General features: G+C 38.2%; 2 protein-coding genes across 5 annotated transcripts in view; one reads left to right on the forward strand and one right to left on the reverse strand.

Moving 5' to 3' along the window:
- Positions 1–14,830, forward strand: part of MBP (myelin basic protein) — a 92,346-nt gene extending 77,516 nt beyond the window's left edge. The window contains exons 4-8 of the mRNA XM_014938507.1: positions 8,084–8,191; positions 8,681–8,716; positions 9,307–9,339; positions 10,307–10,432; positions 13,031–14,830. Coding sequence (XP_014793993.1) covers positions 8,084–8,191; positions 8,681–8,716; positions 9,307–9,339; positions 10,307–10,432; positions 13,031–13,087 — 360 coding nt within the window. The 3' untranslated portion in view covers positions 13,088–14,830. The remainder of the gene's footprint in view (positions 1–8,083; positions 8,192–8,680; positions 8,717–9,306; positions 9,340–10,306; positions 10,433–13,030) is intronic.
- Positions 14,831–16,998: 2,168 nt separating this feature from the next.
- Positions 16,999–25,836, reverse strand: part of ZNF236 (zinc finger protein 236) — a 70,527-nt gene continuing 61,689 nt past the window's right edge. For 2 of the 4 annotated variants that reach the window (XM_014938689.1, XM_014938688.1), the window contains exons 30-33: positions 22,865–23,062; positions 21,324–21,453; positions 19,151–19,327; positions 18,394–18,755 (exon numbers count right to left, since the gene is read on the reverse strand). In XM_014938689.1, coding sequence (XP_014794175.1) covers positions 18,628–18,755; positions 19,151–19,327; positions 21,324–21,453; positions 22,865–23,062 — 633 coding nt within the window. In that variant the 3' untranslated portion in view covers positions 18,394–18,627. Of the gene's footprint in view, positions 18,756–19,150; positions 19,328–21,323; positions 21,454–22,857; positions 23,063–25,836 lie in introns of all 4 variants that reach the window. The other 2 variants (XR_001411562.1, XM_014938687.1) reach the window with 2 other exon arrangements.

Raw genomic sequence — 25,836 nt, forward strand, 5'->3', positions numbered from 1 at the left:
TAATAATCAGTTTAAGGAGGAGTTAATGGGGTGCTCTGAAAAGAGCTCCAAGGATTCTCTCGGGTGCTTGGGGAAGTCCCAGCCTTTGCCTATGGGCTGTGCCTGGCCTTTAGTGTCAGGGCAGAGCCACGGCCACGGGAGAAGCAGCGATGGCACCTTTGGGGTCTCGTGGTGGGAACAGGCCTGGGGTGTTTTGCAGCAAATCCTCAGTGGGTCAACTGCAGGGTACCACAGCCTGGTTGAGAATAAGGTTAGGATTTAATTTTATCATGACACACCTGAGGGGGTGTTTAAACAAGTGGGAGGGGGCAGGCAGGAACCCCAAAATTCACTTACAGAAGGTCAAATGGATATATTCAAAATTCAGCACGAGGCTTTACCTAGCATTAAATTTTTCTTGTTAATGTTCATTTCTCTGCAGATGAACCGAAGTTACAAATAAGAAATTGCTTTACATTAAAACCCATTTTATTGGGTTGTTTTTTTTTAACACCTATATATTCCTTGCAGATGAAGAACTATTGTTCCTCATTTCACTCTAAAGCTACTGGATTTCATTTCTGAGCTACAAAAAATCTTCCACCACCATTTTCAGCTGCTTTTATCAAACTTCACACAAAGCAATTTTAAAAGTGTTGGTAAAACATACTGAATTACTGCTGCAGACCCCAGGCAGTCCTCAGCTCTGTTCTGCCTTTAGTTCACAATGCACCTGTGTTCTCATTTCTGATTTCTCATACAATGAACATGCCTTGGAAACTATGGGCTTCCGGACTTGGGTGGGTCATCTGTTGTCCCCCCAGTTTATACTGACTACATCATTGGAAATTTTACCTCTGATCGACAGCATTTGTTTCAGTAAATTGCTCTATTAACCATGCCATGTCTAATTATTTCCTAATATTAAACTCTCCATACTACTTCACTCCCCATAAGTTATGCTGCTGGAGTCACTTCAAAGATGAAAACTAATAAAATAGTTTGTGGGTGGGTGAGTGGGTGCAATCTGAGAGATGAAGTGTGCGTTTCAAAAAATTAAGGTGGTTGTAAGATTTTGCTCTTCTGGCCAGCAGCTGTAAAGCAATAGCATACACTGGTATTTATAATTTTGTTTTCTGAATAATTATAAACTTTTTTATTGTATGAGCTTCTTGACTATATGAAAATATGAGGCAATTGGCCTTTAAAAAATATTTTTCAAGTTTCTGCTTTCTTGCTGATAGCCATAACCACAACGTTAGGCTCTTTTGCTATAGCAGCACCAAGAGATGCAGCTCCACCGACTACGTAGTCTGATCAATAGAAATTTATCACTGTGAATACTAACCCTTGATGCCTTCCAGCTCTTGGCCACATATAGTTAACTCCTTAAGGCTGGGAAGTTTGTTGGTAGCAGAAATTACCCTGGAAACTACCCTGAGAACACCTGTCAGCCAAAATCTCTTTTCTGCTGGAGCAATTGTTTTCAACAAAAAACCCCAAAGCTTTGCACTGGGTTTCTGTGGTGGGTAATTTCAACAAGGCTGAATCTAGATCATTGACTGATACCAACTAGGTAAAACCACACAGAGAACAGTACTGAATATGCACCAGAGACTATGTCCAAGCAAATAAAGAATGTCTCTCATGAAGATTATTTGCATAAAATGATTAATGCCAGGCAGAAAAATACTTCAGAAAAGCAAAGGTAAATTAAAGCATCGGGTTTTGCCCCTGAAACCATTTATCAAGTGTCACAACAATGGAATAAACTGGACATGGAGAAAAACCCAGAAGGTATGATAGCACCAATCTTGCACTCAGGATCATAAAACAGAACAGCTGTCCTGAACAGTTGTCCTGATTCTTCTTGTTTCCCCCCAGTAATTCTTTCCTCTCACCTCCTAATTTGTGAACCCTAATCATCAAGGCACTAAGGAGTAAGAGTGGTATGGAGAAATGTGGTTCTGGACTATAAATCATCACTTCATCGATGGTCACTTACCTCTCTGGATGGTCAGTGTTCACCAGTTTCCTTCCTCATGCTGTCTTTCTTCTCGTCTTCCTTGGGTTTCTCCATTTTCAGTCATCTGTGTTCTTTCCTCCCGTGTTCTTTATTCCCATCTTTCTGCTAAGAATTCTTCCTCTTTCCATTCGCCAGCTGTTTCTAGACAAAAATTATATTCATGCGATCAGCACAACATTGGAAAGAAGAATCTCCTAGAGTCTGCATCTCTCTTCCTACCAATTCTGCTCTGTTACTTCCAACAAGTCATTTCATTTCATAGAGTCATAGAATGGCTCAGGTTGGAAGAGACCTTAAAGTTCCAACCCCCCTGCCATGGGCAAGGACACTTCCCACTAGAGCAGGTTGCTCTAAGTCCCATCCAGCCTGGCCTTGAACACTTCCAGGGAAGGGGCATCCAGAACTTTCCTGGGAAACCTATTCCAGTGTCTCACCACCCTTGTAGTGAAGAATTTCTTCCTAATATCTGATCTAAATCTTCCCTCTTTCAGTTTAAAACCTTTCCTTGTCCTATCACCACAATCCTTCATAAAGAGTCCCTCCCTATCTCTCCTGTAGGCCCCATTTCCATGTTAGTAAAAGCTAACAGTACCATCACAAGGATGTGTGATTCATCCTTCCTAGAGTGATTAGAAAAAGCCTGCTGAATTAGCTAATTACTTATGTCAACATCAGACCAGCACATGGGGAAGAAGTCAGCATTCCCACTGCTTTTTGTAACAGCTCAGGAGGTTGTGAAGAGCCTGGAACAAGCACCATCCCTGACCAACCCAGCATTCAGGTTTTACATGAATGAAAATGGAAGCACTGACAGCAGCTTAACACAGCTCTGGCTTAGCAGTGTGTGTATAGTAGGTAAATTATTACTGGAATAAGCATGGAGAAATATTATACAGACTCCACATGAGCTGTATGTTCTATGGCTGCTTGCTGAGACCACTGGTAGCAGCGCTGGATGGCTCTGACGCGGTGTCACCTACCCCCAGAAACACAAAGTTTGAAATGGTACTAACTATAGAAACTCAAACCTGGGTAAGAATTTCCTTAGAGTTGGCTTCAGAGTCCCTTTCAGGGACTACACGCAATCAGTGGAGCCAGCAGGTTACAAATGGCCGGCTGCTCTTTCACCTCCCTCTTCCTACAAACCAGCACCAACAGTCATTCATCACTTAAAGGCTAATTTTAGTCCACCCGTATGGTTGCAAATTTGTTACTGGGGGTTAAGCATTACATCCTGTAGGTTGTGGAAGAGTTTGATTTCCTAAGGCCATCTGAATGTACTGCTCAGATCTATAGGAGTTTGAAATTTGTATATTTCAAAAAGTTTCTTTTCAATTCATTACGTATCTTTCGTGAAGACAACCCACTGAAAATCATGAAACCTGTTGAATCCATGAAAATGTCTATTTTTTTCATTCCTACCAATGTCCAAAATGCTTACGTGGTTTGATTACTCTTTAAATAGGCTACTTCCATATTTCATATGTATTCAGATTTTGCCGTTACAAAAAATGACATGTGATGCCCTTTCATTTCACATCCTAAAGTGGGCAACAAATCTACGTAATAAGATACTGAAAGAACCTGGAAAAATTATGCATTCAGTGCTCCAAACCAAAAAGACTTTAATACTATTATTGCCACTAATGCATATCATCTATTGATTGGGAATTAGAGCTTTAAGCTTGTATTTACGTGTATATGTGAGTTACAAGCAATCCTCTTGTGGAGGATGAGAGCTCTCAGTGAGAGCTTATAATATGCATTTAAAAGTCCCTCTTAATAAGTATGAGTTACAAGAGCTAACGTACTATGTTTATACCAAGCAAAGTCAGACAAGCATTTCATGGGATGTCAGAGTATCGCTAAAAAATGTCTGCTGCTGCTTAAGCTCATTTTTTACACTTCTGCATCAGATCTGAAAACAAAAATCAAGTAGGGGGACACATAGAATACATAACTGCAATTCTGCTTATATAAAAATGAAGATAATCTCCCAAATCCTACCACGTCTCAAGTCAGATACACTGATACATGGTCTGCTCACAAACCTGGATTATCAAACATGGTGCCCAACTGTACAAGCCAGGAGAGTTACAGCACAGACAGCAACGCCCCTAAATCCTCATTAAGTGCCACAGAAAATAATAAGAGCCTTGAGTCAGGCCTGCTCCACGAGAACACCAAAGTGCAAATACTCAGGTATCTGCATCTCAATTAGAAATGCAATAATCTTGCACAAACCCCCAAATGGAGAAATGGAGCACCTACTGAATCATGTATGGATTTTTGTTACTGTGTTAGAGAAATGGTCTTTTGGTTTTTTTCCCCAACAGCCCTTTCAAAGTATTAATACAGGTTGTACAAGTGAATTTAATTAGTTTGATTTGAAAGCACAAGATTAACACAGGGAATGAAACACCAACGTATAGAGACTGTTAAGACTTAAAATACCTCTATATTTTCTTTGTACTACATTGAAACTTACTCTCTTTTCTTCTTTTGTCTTAGTGGCCAAAACACATAAGGTAGGTGGCACAGTGAAGTAATGCACCTTTCCTGTGCTCCACCAGAAAGAGCTGCAAAGGATTCCAACACTGAATCCCTCCCCACTGCAGAATAACTGTGGGTATTTTACATACATTTTAAAGAGTGTTCTTATTTACATTATCAATCCTGAAAGCTATTGATTTCACTGTGAAGTTGCAAACTGCATCTCTTCCATCAGATCTCACAAATACTGCTTAAACTTCCAGTATTGGCAAACATTTTCTAATAATTAAGATTATTCACATTAAGGCACTTATCCTTTGCTTTTTGAAGCAGAGCTGACTCAGCAGGGATCATTTATTTATCAAACAAAAAGTTAACTGGGAACAGTGAAATCTGAGTGTTCTCATCTGTCCTATTCCTTTGAAAGAAAGACTGCTCCTGACTACAAGCTAGTCTGTTACCCTAGAAGTTGTAATTATTTTAATATTTTTTTTAAGGGTACAAACAGAGGCACCTCTATTTTCAAATTCACAAACAGTACCCAAGGGCTCTGGATCTAGAATCATACTTTGTGAGTACGTTTTATAATATACAGATGTGGAAGCCCAACTTGCTTTCCGTTGGGTAATGCTCTTAAGCGTTTTTTTGTTGGTAATGCAAGCGGCGCAGGGAGAGCTCCCTGCAGTTGCAGTAAATGTCACCCATCCCTAAAACATGGTCACTCTGCTGCATTTCTATTAGGTTTTAAGATTAATGCGTTCCTCCCAGGTGCTTAAAGCATACTTAAAGATAAATGGTGACCTCCTGAATGCATCAGGGAAACGTGCAGTGACCAGATGAGCTCATTCAAAAAACAAAAAGCCCAATCACAAAACATCACCTAGCAGGATAAATCAGTTTTCTTTTCTCTTTCACTCAGCAAAGCATTGCCTGAATCCACTCAAAATATAATTTTTAACACCTAGAGACATCAGTTATTACTATTCTGAGGAAAATTATTTTCATAATTAATGAACGCGAACAGTCTCAGAAAAAACCACTGCATTTCACCCCCCAACCCTTAGGAGTCAAAAAATTGAAAGAACAAACTACAGGTGGCAGAGTAATTCTAACCATAAATTAAAGGGAAACATGTAATTAACTGCCACAAATTGAGAATAATGTGGAGGATACTGACCACAGATGAAGCTTGCTGATGATAATATGGAAGAGCTTTACTTGTAACACTAGGAAAACTTTGGTATTAACCTCATGAAGAACCAGCATTAAAAACAGCTTCAGACCTGCTGTGACCCAATAAGCTTTAGCAAGGGACCCACCCAGTCAAAGACTATGCTGGCATTTGGCACCACAGACAGAAGAAAGTTTGTATGTACTACACAATGACCTTTCCAACAAGACAAATTATTGGCACCTAATAATTGATCAAACCCCCAAACTCAGGCAACTCAACATCATCTAAGCTGTAAAAACCTATTATCCCACCTTTTCTGGGATAACTGGCCAGTGGCAAGCCATAGCCTGCTGGGGAGTTGCAGGCTACAGGCAATCAAACCTGATTTGAAGTTTTCTGCTTCACATGCTGCAACACTTCTGCAGTTAGACAGTAAGCAGCTCCTCCTGCTGAAGATGGACGTTCAGAACTGCAACACCACAGTCTTTCTCTTGGTACTTATCCCAAAGACAAGGCAGTCAGCTGGTTCCAGAGGCAAAGTAATCCTTCATTGGAACATAGATTAAAAAGACAAACACATGGCTGAAGTAACTTGTTCTAAACACGTGCGGATGCCTTGCTGGCTCCCTCTTCCTAATCATCACAGCACAGGATATTTTGGCAACACTGTAATCAGTGACAAAATAGAACCCACCGCAGAATTATAAGCAGGATTGACTGCCTGACACTACATAAATACCACAGATCAAACAAAATTCAGAAATTCTTTTTTTTCAACCAATAAATCTCCACATATCATCACCATGCAAAAAATAATGATTAATACAGCTGAACTTCTCTGCATTGGCTCATTTTTTTATCCGAAGAAAATTAATCTTCTAAACAATATATCTGAATTCCATTTCTCCTCAGAATTACGTAAGTTAAGAGGCCACTCATGAAGATGGATATTTCATCTCATTTTGCATGAGCCAACATAACATAAATCCATTTTATTCACATAAGATCACAAGATCTGACACCATTCACTTTTAGACAAAATTTCCACATAGCAGCTTTGAGCAGTAACACTAGGTCGTTTCACAGCACCTTTTATTCAGAGTTTTAGAACATGTAAATCTCTGCACAGCCATTTTCAGTACTAATAACTTGAGGCAGTCAGGGTCATTCCGAACGCTACTGATTCTGCGAGGTGTCACTCGTGCAAAAAGACTTCTCAGACCTTTGAAAATCTCTTCTATAGATATTAACTTATTTGTCAAAAATCTCCAAGCTGCTCACGAGTCAGGAGTTCAACCAGACTAAGACATCTTCCCTGGCAAGTTCATCAACATTTTTCTGTATGTGATGAAATCAAAGTATGTTTTAAATAACTATTCACACTCTTCTACTGTCAAATGTTCATTCAGTTTGTGCTACTAGAGAAGTGCTTAGGTGAGCTACTGTCCCACCATGGATTTCTATTTCATCTTTAAAAGCCAATGAAAATTTTTAGTATCCACATGATGCTTATAACATCATTGTATTTTCAGGGAATTCATTTACACTAGGAGAACCACTGGGGCACTGTTGTTATTTTCATTCTCTCCCACCTTTTCTGTTCCCCACTGATCTTGCACTGAACACAAAGCCTTGTGCCTTGGCATTTGCCATGACAGGCAGATGCCTGTAATTGGGTCAGTCATATGCAACAGTTGTTTTTTAAACATTGTCATGCTGCATCCAGACAGCAGGAACTACACCAAATTTTTGACACTATTTTCACTGCAACAGATGCATCAGGCTCTAACTACCAGTCAAGGTATTCACTCTTCCCAGTGTGTTATTTTTGTTATTTATTTTTACCTTTTCTTACTGGATTTCTCTCTATATTGCTCAGTAAGTCCTACTGAAAATCGAAATTATCAGTCTCATTTGATTTCCTCATTCTAAAAAAACCACTGCTCTTGCAGTTCATCAGTGCTATATAGTCTTTGGGAACTGAGAAATGATACACGTTCCATTCCTGCTCTTTCACGGAGAATAAACCAACAGCATTTTAAGTTTTTCTCCATTTCAGGTTTCATTTCTGAAATTACATTCTATCATCCTTCTCAGGAAAAAAGGAAAATTGCAAGGTTTCTGTTATCAGAACTTTCCAATAACAGGTTTAATTCCTTACTGGGCTGCAACGTTAAAAACATGTACACCCATACATATATGCACAATGTATGTCCATATACATACTCTGTATTGGCCATCGTATTAAAAAAACGGTTCCTTGACATCACTGGTCACTTTAGGTTGCAACGTCTGTAGATTTCCAAGGCATTTTTCTCTTCTTGTCATTCCTGATGAAAATGACTCTTCTCTTCACACAGTTGCTGATTATCTTTCCTTCTCAGCTGACTTGGTGATGTTCTGCTTTTCAGGACATACATGCAGCCAGGATGAGCCACCACGTAGGGTCCATCCCTCAGAGATCTCAGCATGGCCGGCCTGGTGACGACAACCCTGTAGTCCACTTCTTCAAGAACATTGTAAGTGTCCTCTCTTCTTGCTATGCACTAAAATGAAGTATTTTCTTTAGGATCCACCAGTAACCAAATACTCCCCAATCATTAGCCGTTATTTTGAGCCTCCTGAGTTGTACTGTACCTTTGGGCTCATCATGCCATTCCAATACAAAAATAATTTTTACCTGGAAACACAAACAATACTAAAATGCTACAAAAAAAATGGGTGAGCTCTCCATTAGCATAGTCAAATTTCAGCAACCACCATTATAATTATGCAGGTTTTATCCTTGTGTCATCAGCATTGGCTGCATTTAGGCATGTCTTCTCTTTTAAGAGCAGACAAAAATCCAGCCTGTTCCAGCCAAAGCCTGAGACAGCAGAGGAGCTTCTTAGTGCAATTACTTAGATAGCACTTAATCCTACTAATTTACAGATAACATGCAAAAGACTTGATGATTCCCTACATTTCTTGTTGCTTTGGTTTTACAAATTTTTTTTGTTGGTTTTTAGGTCTCACCCCGTACGCCTCCCCCCATGCAAGCGAAGGTAAGCATCTTCAGGGGCTCAAGCAATGTCCAGTATCTCCTGTGGGCTGATTTATCCCAATTTAACTGCCAGCCTGATTCATTTTCTTTAGTGGCACTAAGTAAAAATCTGGAGGCAACACTGGGAATCTTTAAAGCAAGGGACCAAGAAAAGCCAGTGTTTCTCTTTCTCATACACTTCCTGAGTGGCTGCATGACATATAACAAATTAAAGCCACTCACAGGGATTTTTATATTCCGATTATGTTGTCATTACTTTATGTAATAAACTAATAATAGGTGATGCTTTCAAACCAGCCTTACCCACCAGGAACTCTCCTTATATTTACTAAGCTCAGCTGGCTTCTGAAGTACAGGATACTGGCAGACCATGGCTAGTGAAGTCAGTCCTTGTAATTATAATAAAGAATCTTGCCTTTTGTGTTTTATGGAATATCTGTACGCAGATTGTCGTTTTCAACTCCCGCCTCATTATCTGGCCAGAATTTTGTTATTTTTACTGCATTTTCATCTTCTGCTGTGTATGGTACACCCAGATGCCATGTTCCATAGTGATCATCATGTCATTGTTTCTATTTCTTGCCTGTACAGGGAAGAGGATTATCCCTCACCAGATTTAGCTGGGTAGGTGATGAACACGCTTTCAATCACAGCCATTTTATTTACCAGGCCAAAGCATATCTTGCTCCATTGCCTCAAGCTGCTGCAGCAACGTGATAATTTTGTTTTCGTCTTGATTTTGCTATTTTGCTTTTCCTGTTGCACTTTCCTCCCTCCTCCCACAGCACTTTAAGACGGTAATTTTGTTGCTTGCTCTTATCCAGCAACTTGACAGCCTTGCAGCGGTAACTTCTTTGGCTTTAGCGCAAAGGGAGCAAAATCTCTCCCCTTAAAGACTTCTGGAAGACTCTGCTGCTGTGTTTTTCTTTTCCTGGGAAGGACAAAAATGGGAGGGCGGGCTGAGACGAGATGGGTGCTTATTCCACAGTTCCAAATGCTTTTATACAGTAAAGTCTGCAAAACTAACACTGTCACTAATTCAAGTATTTTGTCCCACCTTTCCCTGCAACCCCTTTCAGTAAGACGTGATCTGCCTAAACAGTTAGACAAGTTCTTCCCACAGTTATCTATCTCACAGCTACTTAAATTCTACTTCTCTACCACAGGTTTGATTTCATATGAGATGGACATGTAAATTACTTGCATTTTAAGGCAAAGCATTAAAGCCTTCAAGCCCTTAAGCATTTCTTTCACTATCCGAAGAACAGAAATTAGTTGACACGTTTGACATATTAAAACTTATGAAATGAAAACATTTTAAGTTTTGTTACACAGGTTAACCTTCCAAGTATCCATTTTTGGATTATTAATTCTTCTTTTACAGATTGGTACTTCCCTCAGATTTGAGTATATTCAGACAATTTCCTAACATTGCCCTTCATCCTTGTTTACTACGTAAAAGATTATTTTATTCCAACACCTCTAAATTTCTCATTTGAATATTACATTCCAGTGAACACAAAGATTACAATGTGCATATAATAATTTGAATGTGATAATTTGCAATCTATATGAAAATCTTTCTTTGCAGGGTGGGGAAGGACACAAGCCAGGATATGGAGGAAGCGGAAAATTCTATGAGCATAAATCTGCTCACAAGGGACATAAGGGATCCTATCATGAGGGCCAGGGCACTCTTTCCAGAATCTTTAAACTGGTAAAGTACAATTGAACTTACTATAAATGCAAAAAAAAATTGAGTCCAGGAAAGAGGAAAGCCAAACCTCTCCCGAACCTGCCATGTTTGAAACAACTGCAGGCTTCTGAAGGAACTAGATTTGCATGAATAAACGAGAAGGTTATCTCATGACCTAGTAACTACCCACATGATAGGAAACACAGGTAAAAACACACAGTCAGTTACCACTGGGAAAGAAGTCCCACAAAGACCTGCAGCAGGATCTGTGCTGTGACTGAACTCACAAACAACATGGAACACAGCAGATGAGTGAGGTGACACAGCTCAGACCAGGGCAGTGGTGGACAAATATTTGGTTGAGATGCAATAACAACTTGAACAGCCCCTGCTTGTTCCCACCCCAGGTGGGAGACCACCTACAACTTGTCAGTACAGTGCGTTGCAACACCACACACAGTCAGGCAAATTAGAAAACTGTGTCTTATGAGAAAATAAACGTCTGGTCAGATTATCTTTAATATGGTTCAGTTCACCATTTCGAGGCAACACACAGCCCCACCAACACAGCTAATAAATGAAAACACAGCAGGAAAAATAAGTCAGCCATGAGGATTTTCCACATTCTATGTCAGGAAAAAGACACATGAAAAGCACATCATATCCACTGGCAGCTACTTCAACTAAGACTCTATTTTTCCTCTAAGGCAGTGAAGCATTCAGAAGTAACAAATCATCTAGTATACTATTTGCACCTGAAGAATGCAATCAGCAATCGCCTGAACTTCAGGACAGAAGGTCTGAGATCCCATTAGCAGAGCTGAGCATCTCAGCCTCTTACTACTCTTACTCTCCAACAGGAGACGTAACAGCACCTTCATCTGCAGCAGAAATACGTTTTTATCTCTTGCATGGTTTAGGGTATGCATCTTTCATTGTAGAGCTGTTTTTCAAACATATGCAAAACCAAGTGACAGCTTGCAAGCTTCAAGGAAATAGTAAGAATTCTTATGTTGCAATTTAAGAAAAGGAACGAGCTCGTCAGAGGCCCAGGTAAAACCAGACATTTACCTTTTACATCTAATTTTCACACTGTGCATGTGTAGCTTTCTAGTGGAGTTCAGATACATCAATAACACCATGGGTATCTACTGACATTATTCATAAAAATTCTTTTGAATATCTGAAAACATCAGATAAAAATCTCTCCCAAATTTAACATTCTCTTTTTTACATGACCATCACAACTGGAGATTTTCAAGACCTGCCTGGATGCAGTCCTGAGTGATGTGCTCTGGGCAATCCTGCTTTAGCAGGGGAGTTGGACCAGATGATCTCTAGAGGTCCCTTCCAACTCTGACAATTCCATGAATCTGTGAACTACTTTAGCTTGGATTTATATACATCTGATGATATACATATACCCGTTCTACTTTTTAGATAGCCTTTTCCAAGCCATTGTAACTTTTGGAACTCGTATCAGAGTTTTATTCAGGCTCATTTGATTTAGACCCGCTGCTTACAGCAAGAGGCATTAATAACTATTTCTCTATATAGTTCTGAAGTCTCTTACAATAAAAAAGTTATCCATTTTTTAAGATAACTGTGAAAGAAAAAAGCCTATTACCTAATGGCTTACACTAGGTTTTCCTTGAAGCAGTTCAGTAAACTAAGGAGGGAGCACTGAAACATGAGAATATAAATAAACAAAATCCAAAAGTACACATATGCTTCATTTTGTTGAGGTAAACAGTTCAGTCATCAACTGATTACAGTAACAATTACCCCACTCTAACATTTGTGGTCCTAAGTGTATCATTCAAGGTTTGCCTAGAAAGTTGCTAAAGCCCTGGGGTAAAAGATACCTGGGTTAACCTAAATTCCAAAAATTAAATGCCAGAATTTCAGCTTGGATCATCTTCGCTGTAAAACTGCTGTAGCGCTTTTCTGAATTGCAGATTTATGAATTGTCACAAGGTTGTGGTTTTTTTTTTTTCCTAGTTTGATGTCTTAGTATTTGTAAAAATAGGCCAGATTTCAGCCTTTTATTTTTTCTTAGTTTTTTCCTATATTTGCATTTGAACTTTCCATACAAGACTCATGTTGATATAATCACATTAATGATTTACCCTAATAAATATTACATAATAAAATTATTACATTTCAGATCTTTCAGAGACTATTACAACTTGCATGCAAAGTTGCAAGGTTTTCAGCTTTTTGGTGGGGAGTTTTTTTGTGGTTTTTTTTTTTTTTACAGTATACAGTCCAGTAGCAGCCCTAAAAATGAAAATTTCCAAGATGTCCAAGTAAATACATTGCTTTAATTAGAAAGGCTTGAATAAGAACACGCACCTACAAATAATTCACGAGAGACTGTCCAGCCTTCTATGAGAGATTCAACAAGAATAAATTAATTTTATGTGAAAATATATGAAAAGCAATCATGTCTTTGAAGTGAAAATTCCAGCAATATTCAGCAATGTACTACAGGGCACTGCAAGCCATTTTCACTAGATAATATTTAAAATTCTGTTGTACTAAAGATTGATGTTTTTCAATGTATAGCCCCAAATAATACACAGTACCTTTGAATTAACTCCATTCTTCCCTCCACAGGGAGGCTCTGGGTCCCGACCTGGATCCCGGTCTGGTTCACCAATTGCTAGGCGCTGAAGCTCCAAGATGCCATCCAAGGATCATGTACTCTGCTTCATAATGTAACAGCCTTAGAATCAATAACAACTGCAACAATTACCTAGATAGATGCCGTCCATTACTTAGTGCCAATTAGGTTCTGCATGCAGTAGATGATACAAACTTCTATTGGCAATCCCTGACCAACAGTTGAATGAAAGGAACGCAAAAAGTAGCTTTACTAGATGTTTTCCTTATTTTATGTGAAGTAACAAGATCTCTGACTTTACTCATTCTTCTTCAGGATGCCCTAACTGTATGCTGGACTTCATTATTTCTCCCAAGCCCCTAATCTGAGCTCATCTCCCCGTTTTGTTTTAGTGAACATCAGAATTACAAATAAAGAGCTAATGTCTTGGATACTGAGCACTGCTGTTAATGAATTTCTGAGACGCTGCTGTGAAAAAAAATATTCCACCATGTGCAGAAGTTGTAAGGACTGTTTATCCAAATACTTTTTTTTTGATTTGGGTTTTTTTGTTTTATTTTGTTTTAATCTTCCTTCTCTCACTCACAGAATAATTTATTTTCATAACAGGATTAGGCAGTCACAGAAAGGTTTACCAAACATTGGGAGTTCAAGGTATGTGAAGTGTGGGAGGGGGCAGATGTTGTAGAATCAATACGATGCTGAGCAATAGTAATAAGGAAATTCTTTCCAAACCGTGAATTGCTCATTGCATCCAAACCATTAGAATTAATAGCAGATGAGGGAGAGAAAGAGGATTTCAAATTTGAGTTAGACTAATGTTAAGAAACAAGGGATATTCCCAGAGAAGAAACATCTAAGATCGCACAAGTGACCACTGGACGTCACTGGTGCTTCACACAAACTCTGCTGCAAGAGCATTAACTTTGCAGTACAATAAGCAAGTAAATAAATATACAAACAAATAAGTCTAATTTCTGAAAGAGAGCCCTTCAGTACTGGTATCTCAGATAGTCCTGCACATCTCACGTTAGAATTTCAAATCTTTCTCTTGGTGTTGCAGCAGTGCTGTATTTGATCCGCTCATCTTTTGCCTGAGTAACATCTGGCTGCCTGTTAAGGGCAGTGCACCAAAGCAACTCATAGTAAACTACTGTGAACGTTTAACTGTTGTACTGTAGTTGCCTTATAGAAATAAATTATAGCTGAGTTAGATTTAGGTATTAATCTTTTATAAATTACTAAAATGAATGTGTAGCAATGGTATTTCCAACCACACCTAGGGAAAAGGCTCTTCTGAATTGCACTGTTTTATTACTTCAACTTACCGTTTCTTCGAGCTGTCGTCTAAGTGTCTGATTAATTATTTTATTTTTTTAGTTTTAGGCCTATGCATTGTAGACTACAGTTAGTGCTTCCCAGGTTGAAACTGCATCCTTAATAAGTGACCAGTAGAAGTTACCTATAGACATGTATCTTAATTGCATTTCACATCTAAATCTATTGTAGGTTTAAATCAGTGTCCATTAGTATGAAGCAATGAAAGATGAGAGGATAGAAAATACATAGAAACTAAAGAAAACAAAACCACCAAAATCATTAAGCATAAACACACGTATTACATCTTCTATTACCTACACTGGTTGCTATGTGTATTTTTCTATTGTAGCTTCATTCAGATGTATACTCTGCAACGTAATAGTTGATTTAATTTGAATACATATTGTTCTTATAGGAACACAGCTTTTAAAAATATTCATTATTGAAATAAAGTAATCAACTTGAAATGAAAACAGACCAGTTTTTGTCTTTTACAACAGATATCATGTATATAAAGTTCTGTGGTATTTTTCACAATTTATGAATAATGTTCAGACACTAGAAAATGACACTCTGGGACTCAGTTGCCTGCACACAGACTCCAAGTGACAGGGCTGGTGACTCAGCATGGCCCACAAGGCTGACAATGTGACACAGGATCCACAGGAGGCCAGTGTCTTTGTGGAGAGGCAGCTAAAGGCTGGGGGGATATTGCAAGGCATAAAAAACCAGTGTACAGGCAATGAAATCCTGCTCTTCATGAACAAGTATAGCACAAAGTATCTGCTTTGAACAAAGTATGTGAAAATCAAGTTGTTTTTTAAAGCAGCCTTCAAAAAGAAAGAATATTTAAGGTAAATAAAACCCAACTAGATAAATACATTTTTCAAAATACTATACTGTAGAAGTACAGAACTTATCCAAAGCTTCTTCCTTGCCTTCATCACTCTGCTTTCCCCTCAGTCATCTTTGCCAGGGGCTGGAAGTGGCTTTTTTGGATTTACTTACTATAGGAAGAAAAGGTATGGTATTTTAAAGCAGTATTTTACCAACACAAGTCTCCCAAGAGAGACGAAAACTTCGACTGAAATTTATTCTTTTAATTACTCCCTAGTAGTTTTGCTGAAAAACAGCAGTTTATATGGCCACGTGACTTGTAAGCAAATTATTTTCCCTGAAATAAGAACGCACAAGCAGCACTGGGCATGTGTCATTTCTTGTAGAGAAGGAATGGCCATAAACCAAAAGAAATAGTTGAGCAGACACAAGCTCAAAGGCCTGACGCGAGCGTAGGCCCGAAGCTGGCGTGGGCCTACTGCTGCATCCAGCCACAAAGAACAGAGGCATTCCTGTGCACTGCTCACATGCTCTCCTGCAACGTGACTCTTCAAACAGGCCTTACTACAACAGCTCTTTCTGCTTCCTAAAAACATGCATCTACTCCAACACTGCTTTTGAAAACACCAACATACTGGTTACAGTGTCTGTATTTGTACTGAACATCAGATACACTGCTTTGGAAACCTCCAACTCCATCTTACCAAGGAACCTGGGCTATAAAAACCTCTATGTTAGGATATTTAAGAGAGAATTCTCAAGCTCTAAAGAATTTTTCACAGAAAGAGTGGTCGGGCACTGGAACAGGCTGCCCAGGGATGTGGTTGAGTCACCATCCCTGGATGTGTTTAAGAGCCGTTTAGATGTGGTGTTGGGGGATATGGTGTAGGGGAGAACTTTGTAGAGTAGGGCAGATGGTCAGACGCGATGATCCCAAGGGTCTCTTCCAACCTGGACGATTCTATGATTCTATGATTCATGTGGGAGGAGGATGCAGGGAAGCAAATCAAATACCATGATACAAGAAAAGTTTTTTAAAAGTCTATTTACTGTAACTGAGAGGACTCCAAATGCTGGAGAACTGAATTCAGGAAAAATGTCAGGTGACTTCATAACTCACGGTGCTTATTTAACACTTCCAAGACTTACAACACACACTCATTGCCTCTAATCAAGACATAATACTGTGCAAAGTGACCATTTTTAACCAGCATCTTTTCACTCGCGAGATTCGCTTCTAGCACATGCTCATCAAGTATGAACCCTATGGGTTTTTACTTGCTGGCCAAGCAACCACAGCTAGAGCAGACCCAACGCTTTCAGGCAGTCAGGAATGACGTTCCCACTATGAAGGATGGATTTGCATCTGGATGTGACCAGCTATAAACCATCTTCTGTCAAACTGTATTTGGCAGCCTCTGGAAAGTCTCATCCCCTACGCAGCAAATCAACCCCAACAAACTGCTGTGCGTTTATACAGTGTTCTCTGAAAGAGGAGGGAAGATGTTTTCCATAGGGTACATGTGCAACACGGCACATTTTGTTATATTATTACAGATAAACAGGGTGCTATGCCATGGGGCCATTATGCCTTCAGACAACTAAAACAGAACGTCTTTCTTACACAGCCAAAACACTAATAGGCTGTTTGGAAGGAAAGGCACTGCTGGAAGGAAAGGCACCGCTGGAAGTACTTCAAATACATTCTTTACATATCATGTTGAGACACACACTTCTGGTAAACGCAGTTTTTAGAGTTTCCTAGAATCCAGAGTCAAATGCTTAAAAAATACACAAAACAGAATTTGGAAAAAAGTAATATTATTTAACATGTTTTTGAATTAAATATTCCACATAACAAAAGTGTTATTTTCATGTCACCATCTATATTACTTATATACATATGCCAAAGAGTTAACAAAAGAATTAAAAGATGCCCTATCAAAACCAACAGTGATTTCTTGCTTCAGCAATCTGAAATAACTAGTTTGTATCATAGACAAAGTATAGACAATATTTACATAAAAGGGCTTTTTGGATCTGAGAGCAATCATCTTTTAGAAGGTAAATTAAAATCCAACTCTGTATTATAGTACAACAAATCCACCACTGATCTAGAAGTACTTGTGGCAAACCAAAAAGATGAACTTCCTGCAACTGGGATTAGTATTTACAAAATATACTGATCAGCCACACAGAGGCTCGTATAACTTTAAATATATATATATATACATACAAGCACACATATATATATCTATATATATGTAACATATAAATAAAATTCAGAAGAACAAGGTAAAAATAAGAAAAGAGCTTCTGTCTTTGGAATGTCTAAAAGATGACTATGTCTTTACTCCAGTGTTTCTTCGTTATGAACATACTTAACAAGTGGCACCTTTCAAAGCATTACTTCGTCAACTAGGTAGTTTTGCTGAAACAATGACTTAACAAATCAAAGTAACATATTTCCAAAATTCACAAAGAAAATAACGAGGAATTTACAGATTTGAAATGATAACTGTTTTACAGCACTGGGGAATATTGTATAATATAGGTGACCTAGTGTGCATCTACCTTTCTTGCTGCTAACACAAAATTGTATGTTTTCCTCCCAGATTTAGTATATGGCTGTGTTTTCCACAGATACTGAGATATGTACCTGCTGATCCAATACAGCAAACATAAAAGAAGAGGCTTTCATTGGAACCTCTTCTAGTTTGGATTCTCTTTAAATAATTATTGCTGAGTTTAAAACCTCAGACTTTTAATGCAAAAACTAACAACTAACTGTCTCTGTGGTTGGAATGGAAACGAACATGCTCCCTCTCAATAGTTTAACTGAAGAAAAGCCATAAGTTCATGGCATTTTATTTTTTTCAACAAATACTCAAAATGTACTAAAAAAAAGCTTAAAACAGAAATACAGCATTCTCCTGTGCCTTGTAAAAAACAAAACTATTTTATACTGCATGCATCTACTCTGTAACATTGTTTCCAACCTCAATTATTTCTTTAAACACCCAAAAAAGAAAGCTGACCGACAGTTTCCCACGAAGTTATTCTTCACCTCCTTTAAAAATGGGAATCATTCTATTCTGATATAAAGTTCCAGTTTATTTTTCAAATAGATATACTGGCTGTGAATTAGAAGATGAAACTGTATACAGTATTACCTGAGTTCATTGATTCACAGACAACTTAGCACAGATTAAATGATGTTTTCTCAATATTCTTCTACAAGCTTAAAAAAAAAAGAATGATTCTTTTAGGTAATTTTTGTAAATAATTAAAAAACCCCTATAATATATTATTCTATCGTTAATATTTTCAATGCTTGAAGCTTTAACTGTAAAATCCATCTTTTCCTTTTCTGAAATCTTGTTTAGAGAAATTCAAGTCCCAGAAACATTTTTAGGTGTCACATTTTAACATGTCATCGAAAAACATTGCCTATACTTTGCCATTCATTTGAAGATTCTTGTACCACTTCTTCTAAATTCAGAGCACGACTAATATCTTCCCCTTCTTGTTCCTGATGACTAGGAGGCTCTTGTACAGGACCTACCAAAGTAAAGAGAAAAAGACGAGTGAGTATGATTTGAGGTACAGTATATGAAAAATGCAAACAGCACTTGGGAATAAAGGAATCATGCTGGGAGAAGTATTACATAGCTACTTCAGATTCTGTAAATTCATCAGATGGTCTTTGAAAAATTAAAACAAAGTTTTGTATTTCTGTACTACAGAGCTCCACAAAAAAACCCCCAGGAACCATAAGCAGTAACCAATCTCTGTTTCAACTGGCTTTTTGGGTTTTGTGTGGAACTACACCTCATCAACTCTGGTCTTCGGCTATTAGTGCCTAACTCCTCAATAACTGAAAGGAAGTGTTTTGTGCTTTTCCAGCAAAGCATATGGCTTTCTGCACTCACCAATTCTATCATTATGCTACGTACCAGTGTAGCCATGAGCCCGTTTCATGTGCAGTTTCATATTGCTTTTCTGTGTAAATCCCATTGTACAGTAATCACATTTATAAGGCCTCTCTCCTGTGTGCTTTTTCATATGGACTTGAAGAGCACTCTTCTGGTTAAAAGCCTTTTCACATACTGTACACTGAAATGGCCGTTCCCCTTATAAAAGAGAAAAACATATTTAATGATTTCTCATTTCAACAACAAAAAAATACAGTTCAGAATTCATTAAAAATCATCAAAATTACCTAGAAATTAAGTAGATGTGACCTTTTTCCTTGAGACTTTCTCAAAAACAGTGCTATGGCTCTGCACCATCAGTGAAACATCCCAAATTAAAATAAATATTCTGACATAAGTCCTAAACCACTGATATTGTTATCTTTCCTACTGAATTTTTTATCTAAGTAAATTATTTAAAAGAGGTGTAGAAAATCAGTTTATCAGTTTGACTTCTCTGTACTCAATGGAACCATCACCTTTTTACATTTACAAATAACGTAGATAAAGCAATGTTCTAGAATTAGAACAAAAGCTGATGTCTGTAAGAAAGTAGGAAGTCAAATGTGTTAAAAAAAACTTCTGGTAATTCTACACAGGACCTGTGACCTCCTATGCCAATACCTACTAGTGATTCCTATATCTTACCAAAGCAGCCATATTCTTCCAAACCTGCCAGAATACTACTAATTTCTAAATATAAACCCAAGAACATTCATTACAAAAATATGTTTTTTTAAATTTACCTACTTTGCAAAACCAGATCTTTGCTTCAACACTCAACGCTACTGTCTCTGACATCAACACAAGGCACATTGCTGTATGTCATGAAGGGATTCTAAAAGTACCTTCTGAACTTACAAATATACTTTGCTATTAGTTAGCACAATAAAGCCCAAGTGGGAATATAAATAATTTTCCACAATTTTCCTTAAAGGAAAAGGACTTCTCTCTTGCTTCATTGCCTGTATGTCAGTGTCCCCACATGCATTGTACCTTCCCTACTAGACCCATTGTAGCTTCCATGCTAAATCCAGCTCCTCAGACAATCAATAAGAAGTCCTTTAAAGCACAGAAGTGTTCTTTTTATTTTTGTTAACAATTATTTCACTAGTTGGAAGTGACATCTAGATTTCCTCAGATACTTTTGGCTCTGGGTTTTTGTATCTGTTAAGATGAACAGCCTTTTTAGTGTTGTGTAATGGAGTACCACATGGCTTTTGGTCCCCTCCAGCTTAGTAGCAATACAGATAACTTTCCCTTGTCCTTTTTAACTCTAGCAGCCATGACAGCTCTTTATTGATAGCCGTGGTACGGAAAAGAGAGAAGTTGTTTCGGAGAACTGACTCCCATATTTAGAAATCATGCTCTTAAGAACACTTTTCTTCTGATACAGAAGGGAAAGGCAGTTGGGCTATCCTATGTACAACCATCAAGTTGTAACAGGGCAAAAGCTGTAACCTGGAAAGCACTTTAATCACAGAAAAGTGTGTTTCCCTAGGAAAAGACAGCATAGTCTTTTTATGGAGTAACAGTTGAAGAATATAATTAAACAGAAAAGAACACAACAAATTTAAACACAAACAAAGCTAAACCACAAACAAAACACAAACAAAAGAACTGGTATTAGATGAACTAATTAGATGAACTAATTAGATGAACTAAGTAATTTCACGACAATGAAGCCTTGCATAAAGCAGTTAGCATCAGCATTTAAAACTGTCCCTTATTTAATGTCACTGAGCACACCCACTCCTTTGCACTTTCTCCTATGTGCTTGAGGAAAATTATAGCCAGCGCCTTCCCACCACTTTAAAATATGCTTTTATTAATCTGTTTCAAAGAGTGGCAAACTCATGAAGTTCATGCATTCACACTACTGTTGCAGTAATGCTAGACCCAAAATACAGAGACACTTAGTCACACCACCAAGCATGATGTTCTGGCTTTAAACAAAACACTTCAGTTTCTGAGATTTCAAGTGACTTTCCTCGTTTTAATTTCTAAATTCTTTGGGTTAGAAATTTAGGGTTTTTTTAAGCTTAAGTTGATATTTAAATGCAGTTACCTGAAACCATGAGCAAGGACTCCAAATATAATACCCCTATATATTAATGAGAAAATCCTGTGAGATGATAATAATTTCTGGTGTTACCTGTGTGAATGCGACTATGTCTCTCCAGCTGACTTGGCTTCGCAAAAGCTTTTTCACAAGTATCACACTTGAACACTCTGGGCTTCTGGGAACTCAGTGAAGGTCCAGCCTGATGGGTTTGCATGTGTTCCTAAGGCAGTTAGGAAAAAACAAACAAACAAACAAAAATCTTATTTCAGACCTTTAAGAAAAACAAACAAACTTCAGCATTTAATGTAGAAATATATTCACACTTTGAATACAAAAGCAGAGGATCCTAGTCATCAGAAGACAAGCCAAAAAAAAGACAGAAGCCTGCTTTTTTTTTTTCTTTCAAATGAGAGATTATTTTTTTTGTATATTAACTCTTTGCAAGGCTGGTGCATCAGTGTCGTTACCTATCTGAAAAACTCTGTCAACAACTGTATGCATTGCTTGGTTTTGCATACATTAGTCCCTTTGCTAATTATGTGAAGGAAAAAAAAAAAAAAAAAAAAAGGCAAAACCGGAGCTCTTGAAATGTTTTGTTCATTTACAAACATGGATTGCCCACATCAGCCAGTTCCAAGTAAGACTGATACCTGGGGATTTTGCCATCATTATTTACAGGAAAAGAATTATCAATACTGTATTTCAGATTTTTTTCTGGAAAATTTCTCCTAGCAGTTAACAGCATTAACAGTTTCACACGACCTCATTTTGTGACAGTTTCCCCAAGGACCAGTAGTCTGGCTGACCCACATGGTCACTCCAATGGTGTGAACTTCACCAATATGTACTTCCTTAAAATACTATACTAAAGTCATGGAAAATATATTAGAAGGCTCTCCAAAGAGCTACCTACTGTAAAGGCATTGCCCTGCTATGGATTCTGGGAAGCTAGCAAAATTCTGCGCAAGTTATAATGTATGCTTGCTCTTTTCTTAAAGCACTTCCTCAAATTTCTTGCCTTTTAGAATCTCTCAGAGATAGGATACTGGCCTGGACAGACCACTTGTCTACTACAGCCCAATACTCCTAAAATGAACATTCTACAATCGGAATAAAGACTTGAAAACAACATCAGGTTGTTCATAATCTAGAGAAAACCACATAGAAAATATCACTAGAAAACAGCAATGTAAAAATATTTTAAAACAATGGCTTCCTTTGAAAGTATCACTTGTACTCACAAGACAGAGCATCTAAAAATTTAATGGTAAAGTGCAAAGCAGAAAGCTTCCTGTGATTCCAAAAACTTCTCTGGAAATCAGCATTAGCAGTGATGACAGACATAAGGAAGTACAGCAAGTGAAATCTTTCTCTGGCACCATTATTTGCATGACTGGCATTCACATTTTTTATTTTGTAGTCAATACATGCATTAAAACTTCCACGCTCCAGCAAAGAGTTCTCTATCTGCGTATACATTATCCCTTAGACTCCCTCTCTCTGATGCACACCTCTCACACTGTAAAAGGAAAGGAAAGGTAAAGGGATAATAGGTACCTTTTATTAATACTGCAAAAAGTCCAAAACAAAAGAATGAGTCAACAGAACAATCAACTGTTATTACCAAATACCTTGAGATGCGTTGCCCGCTTGAAGGCTTTATTGCAGACATGGCAAACATGGATTCTTTCTTTGCCATGAACCTCTTTACTATGGTGCATCAACATGGTGGCTGAAGAAAAGGTTTGACTGCACTCAAAACACTGGTGCACGCGACCTTCTTTTTCTGCTTGACTGCTTTTAGTCACATTAGGAGAAACCTCTGTCACCTGTAACAATTTACAAAAACACTGTCAAATAATTTCGCACATCCTCAACAGCAATTTATTTTTGAAAATCTACCTCAATGTGACCAGTTTTTGGAGAGTACTTGCAAGCAACTTAACAACACAAAGGAGATAACTACGTTTTCTGTAAATATGAATTTGTATTTCATTGCTTTTAAGAATGACACAAATATGTATTTTAAGAAAACAGAAATACTATAACAATTATGATCAAATTAATTTATGCACTATAAGTAGAACATGTTTGTATAAATATTTTCCTATACTCAGTTTTACCTTCCTGAGCATCTCACATGATTCCCACTTTTCTCAAAATTCAAAGTCAAAAACATTTCAGAAAAAAAAAAAATCTCTGATTTTACAGAGAAGGGTATTTTCCATTTGCTTTATTTCTTCATTAGAGACTATTATCATAAAGAAGTAAAGCTTTGAGCTACCAAAGTTTCAGAAATACTGAAACACGTGGAAAAGTTGATCAGCTTTGGATGGAGTTTTGCTGCTTGTTCATTTTGCTTTGTTTTTAATCAATGAGGAAGTTTGGAAAAATTTTGCCTTCTTTAAATAAAGTAACAAAAAGTAACACAAAACTCCTTTTGTGTTAAGTACCACAGCTTATAGAGAGAAAACAATGAAGATGAACAAAAGGAAGTAGAGCTCTAAGTAAATTATTCAGGGTGAACTAAATTCGAAAAGATACAGAACACAGTAAAATATTATCCATACTAGAAACCAAAGATACAGTATAAAACAGTGGAAGTGAATGATTAAGAAAAAAATTGTGTGTGTGTTTCTGACAAGTTGGAACCTCCTGGGAAAAGGGTGAAATGTTGCAAGGTTGACCAATGTAGTCCTACTGGTTAAATACACAACAGTACACAGAATGACAGAAAACCAGTTTACATTAGTGTTACTTTTTTTACAGTTATAGTAGTGCTACTTGAATATTGTCACCCTTTACAGATGACATTATTGCCTTCTGAAATGGCACCCTGATTTATGAAAGTACATATAGATTGAAAAGACACAAAATCAACTTTTAAATTCCAAAGAGCAAGAATATATGTTCGTGTTAAATTTTAAAACAATGATCTTAATAGCATTTGAACACTAAAATTTAAAAATCATATGCACAAAAGGTTAATAGAATCATAGAATAATCCAAGTTGGAAGGGATGCCTTGAGATTGCCTAGTCCAATGTCCTTAGAGCATGCTTAGGTCTATACCTGGAAAGTTTCTGAATATCACCAAGGGTGGAAACTCCACAACCTCCCTAGAAAACCTCTTCCAGGGTTCAACCATCTTCACAGTGAAAGAGGGTTTCCTTGTGCTCAGATGAATTGTTGGGGTTTTTTTAATTTGTGCCCATTATCTCTCGTCCTTTCACTGGACATCACTGACAAGACCCCGGCTCTGTCTGCTTTACTCCCTCCCATCAGGCACTCATGCACGTTGATAAGAAACCCCCACCCAGAGCCTGCTCTTCTTTAGGCCAGCCAGTCCCAGCTCTCTCAGTCTCTCCTCCTAACTCAGACGCTCCAATCCCATCACCATCTCTGTAGCCCTTCACCGCATTCAATCCCATATTATCCATGTCTCTCATGTATTGGGATGCCCAGGACTGGACACAGCACTCCAGATGATGCGTTCTCACTGGTACTGAGATGAGGATAAAGATCAACCCTCTTGACCTGCTGGCAACACTTCTCTTAATGCATCCCAGGATGCTGTTGGCCACAAGAGCACATTGCTCATTCACGGTCAACTACTTCTCCATCAGAACGCCCGGTCCTTCTCTGAAAAGCTGCTTTCCTGCTACCCTCAGAGTGCAATAGTGCAATGGGTTATTATTCGCCAGAGAAATTACTTTTTTTCACTTCCCTTTGTTGAACTTTGTGAGGTCCTTCTTGTCCCAGCTCTTCAAGCTGTTGAAGTCCCTCTGAATGACAGCACACCCACTCAGTCTGTCAACCATTCCTTCAAGTTTTCTATCACCTGTAAACCTGCCGAACACGCGTTCTGTCCTATTGTGAACATCACTAACAATGAATATTAATGAACAGTACTGGCCCCAGAATTTGAACTTAGGGGACCACCACTAATAACTGGCCTTGAGATGGACTTTGTTCCTCAGATCACAACTCTTTTGAAACCAGCAGTTCAGCCAAGCCCGTACTTCATCAGCTTGCCTATGAGGAAGATATTGAAGACAACATCAAAAGCCTTACTAAAGTCAAGACAAACCACATCCACTGCTTCTCTCATACAACAGGACAGTCATCTCGTTGTGGAAGGTTCTCAGGTCAGTTAGATGTGTTTTCCTCTCCATAAATCCCTGCTGACTACTCCTAATCACCTTCTTGTCCCTTGTGTTGGAAATGCTCTGCAGGATTATTTGCTCTTTCCAGGGATTAAGGTACCTCAAACCAGGACAGGGTGACTGACCTGTACTTCCCCAGATCCTCCAACCTGCTCTTCTTGAAGGCAGGAGTACCTTTTGCTTTCTCCTAGTCCTCAGGAACCTCTTTTGATCACCAAGACCTTTCAAAGGTAATAGATAGTGGTCTCATGATGACACCAGCCAGCTCCCTGAGCACTCCTGATTGTGCCCCATCACCAAGGGATTTGTGTATGATCCTGCTCTACTGAGCACAAGTATTGATCACTCCACCCTTTTCCACTGATCGGGGATTGCAGAAGACAAATCTTACCAGTAAAGATGAAGCAAAAGGGACACTCAGTACAGCCTTTTCCAAAT

Source organism: Calidris pugnax, unplaced genomic scaffold (assembly GCF_001431845.1).
Source record: "Calidris pugnax isolate Ruff unplaced genomic scaffold, ASM143184v1 scaffold13, whole genome shotgun sequence".
NCBI lineage: Eukaryota > Metazoa > Chordata > Aves > Charadriiformes > Scolopacidae > Calidris > Calidris pugnax.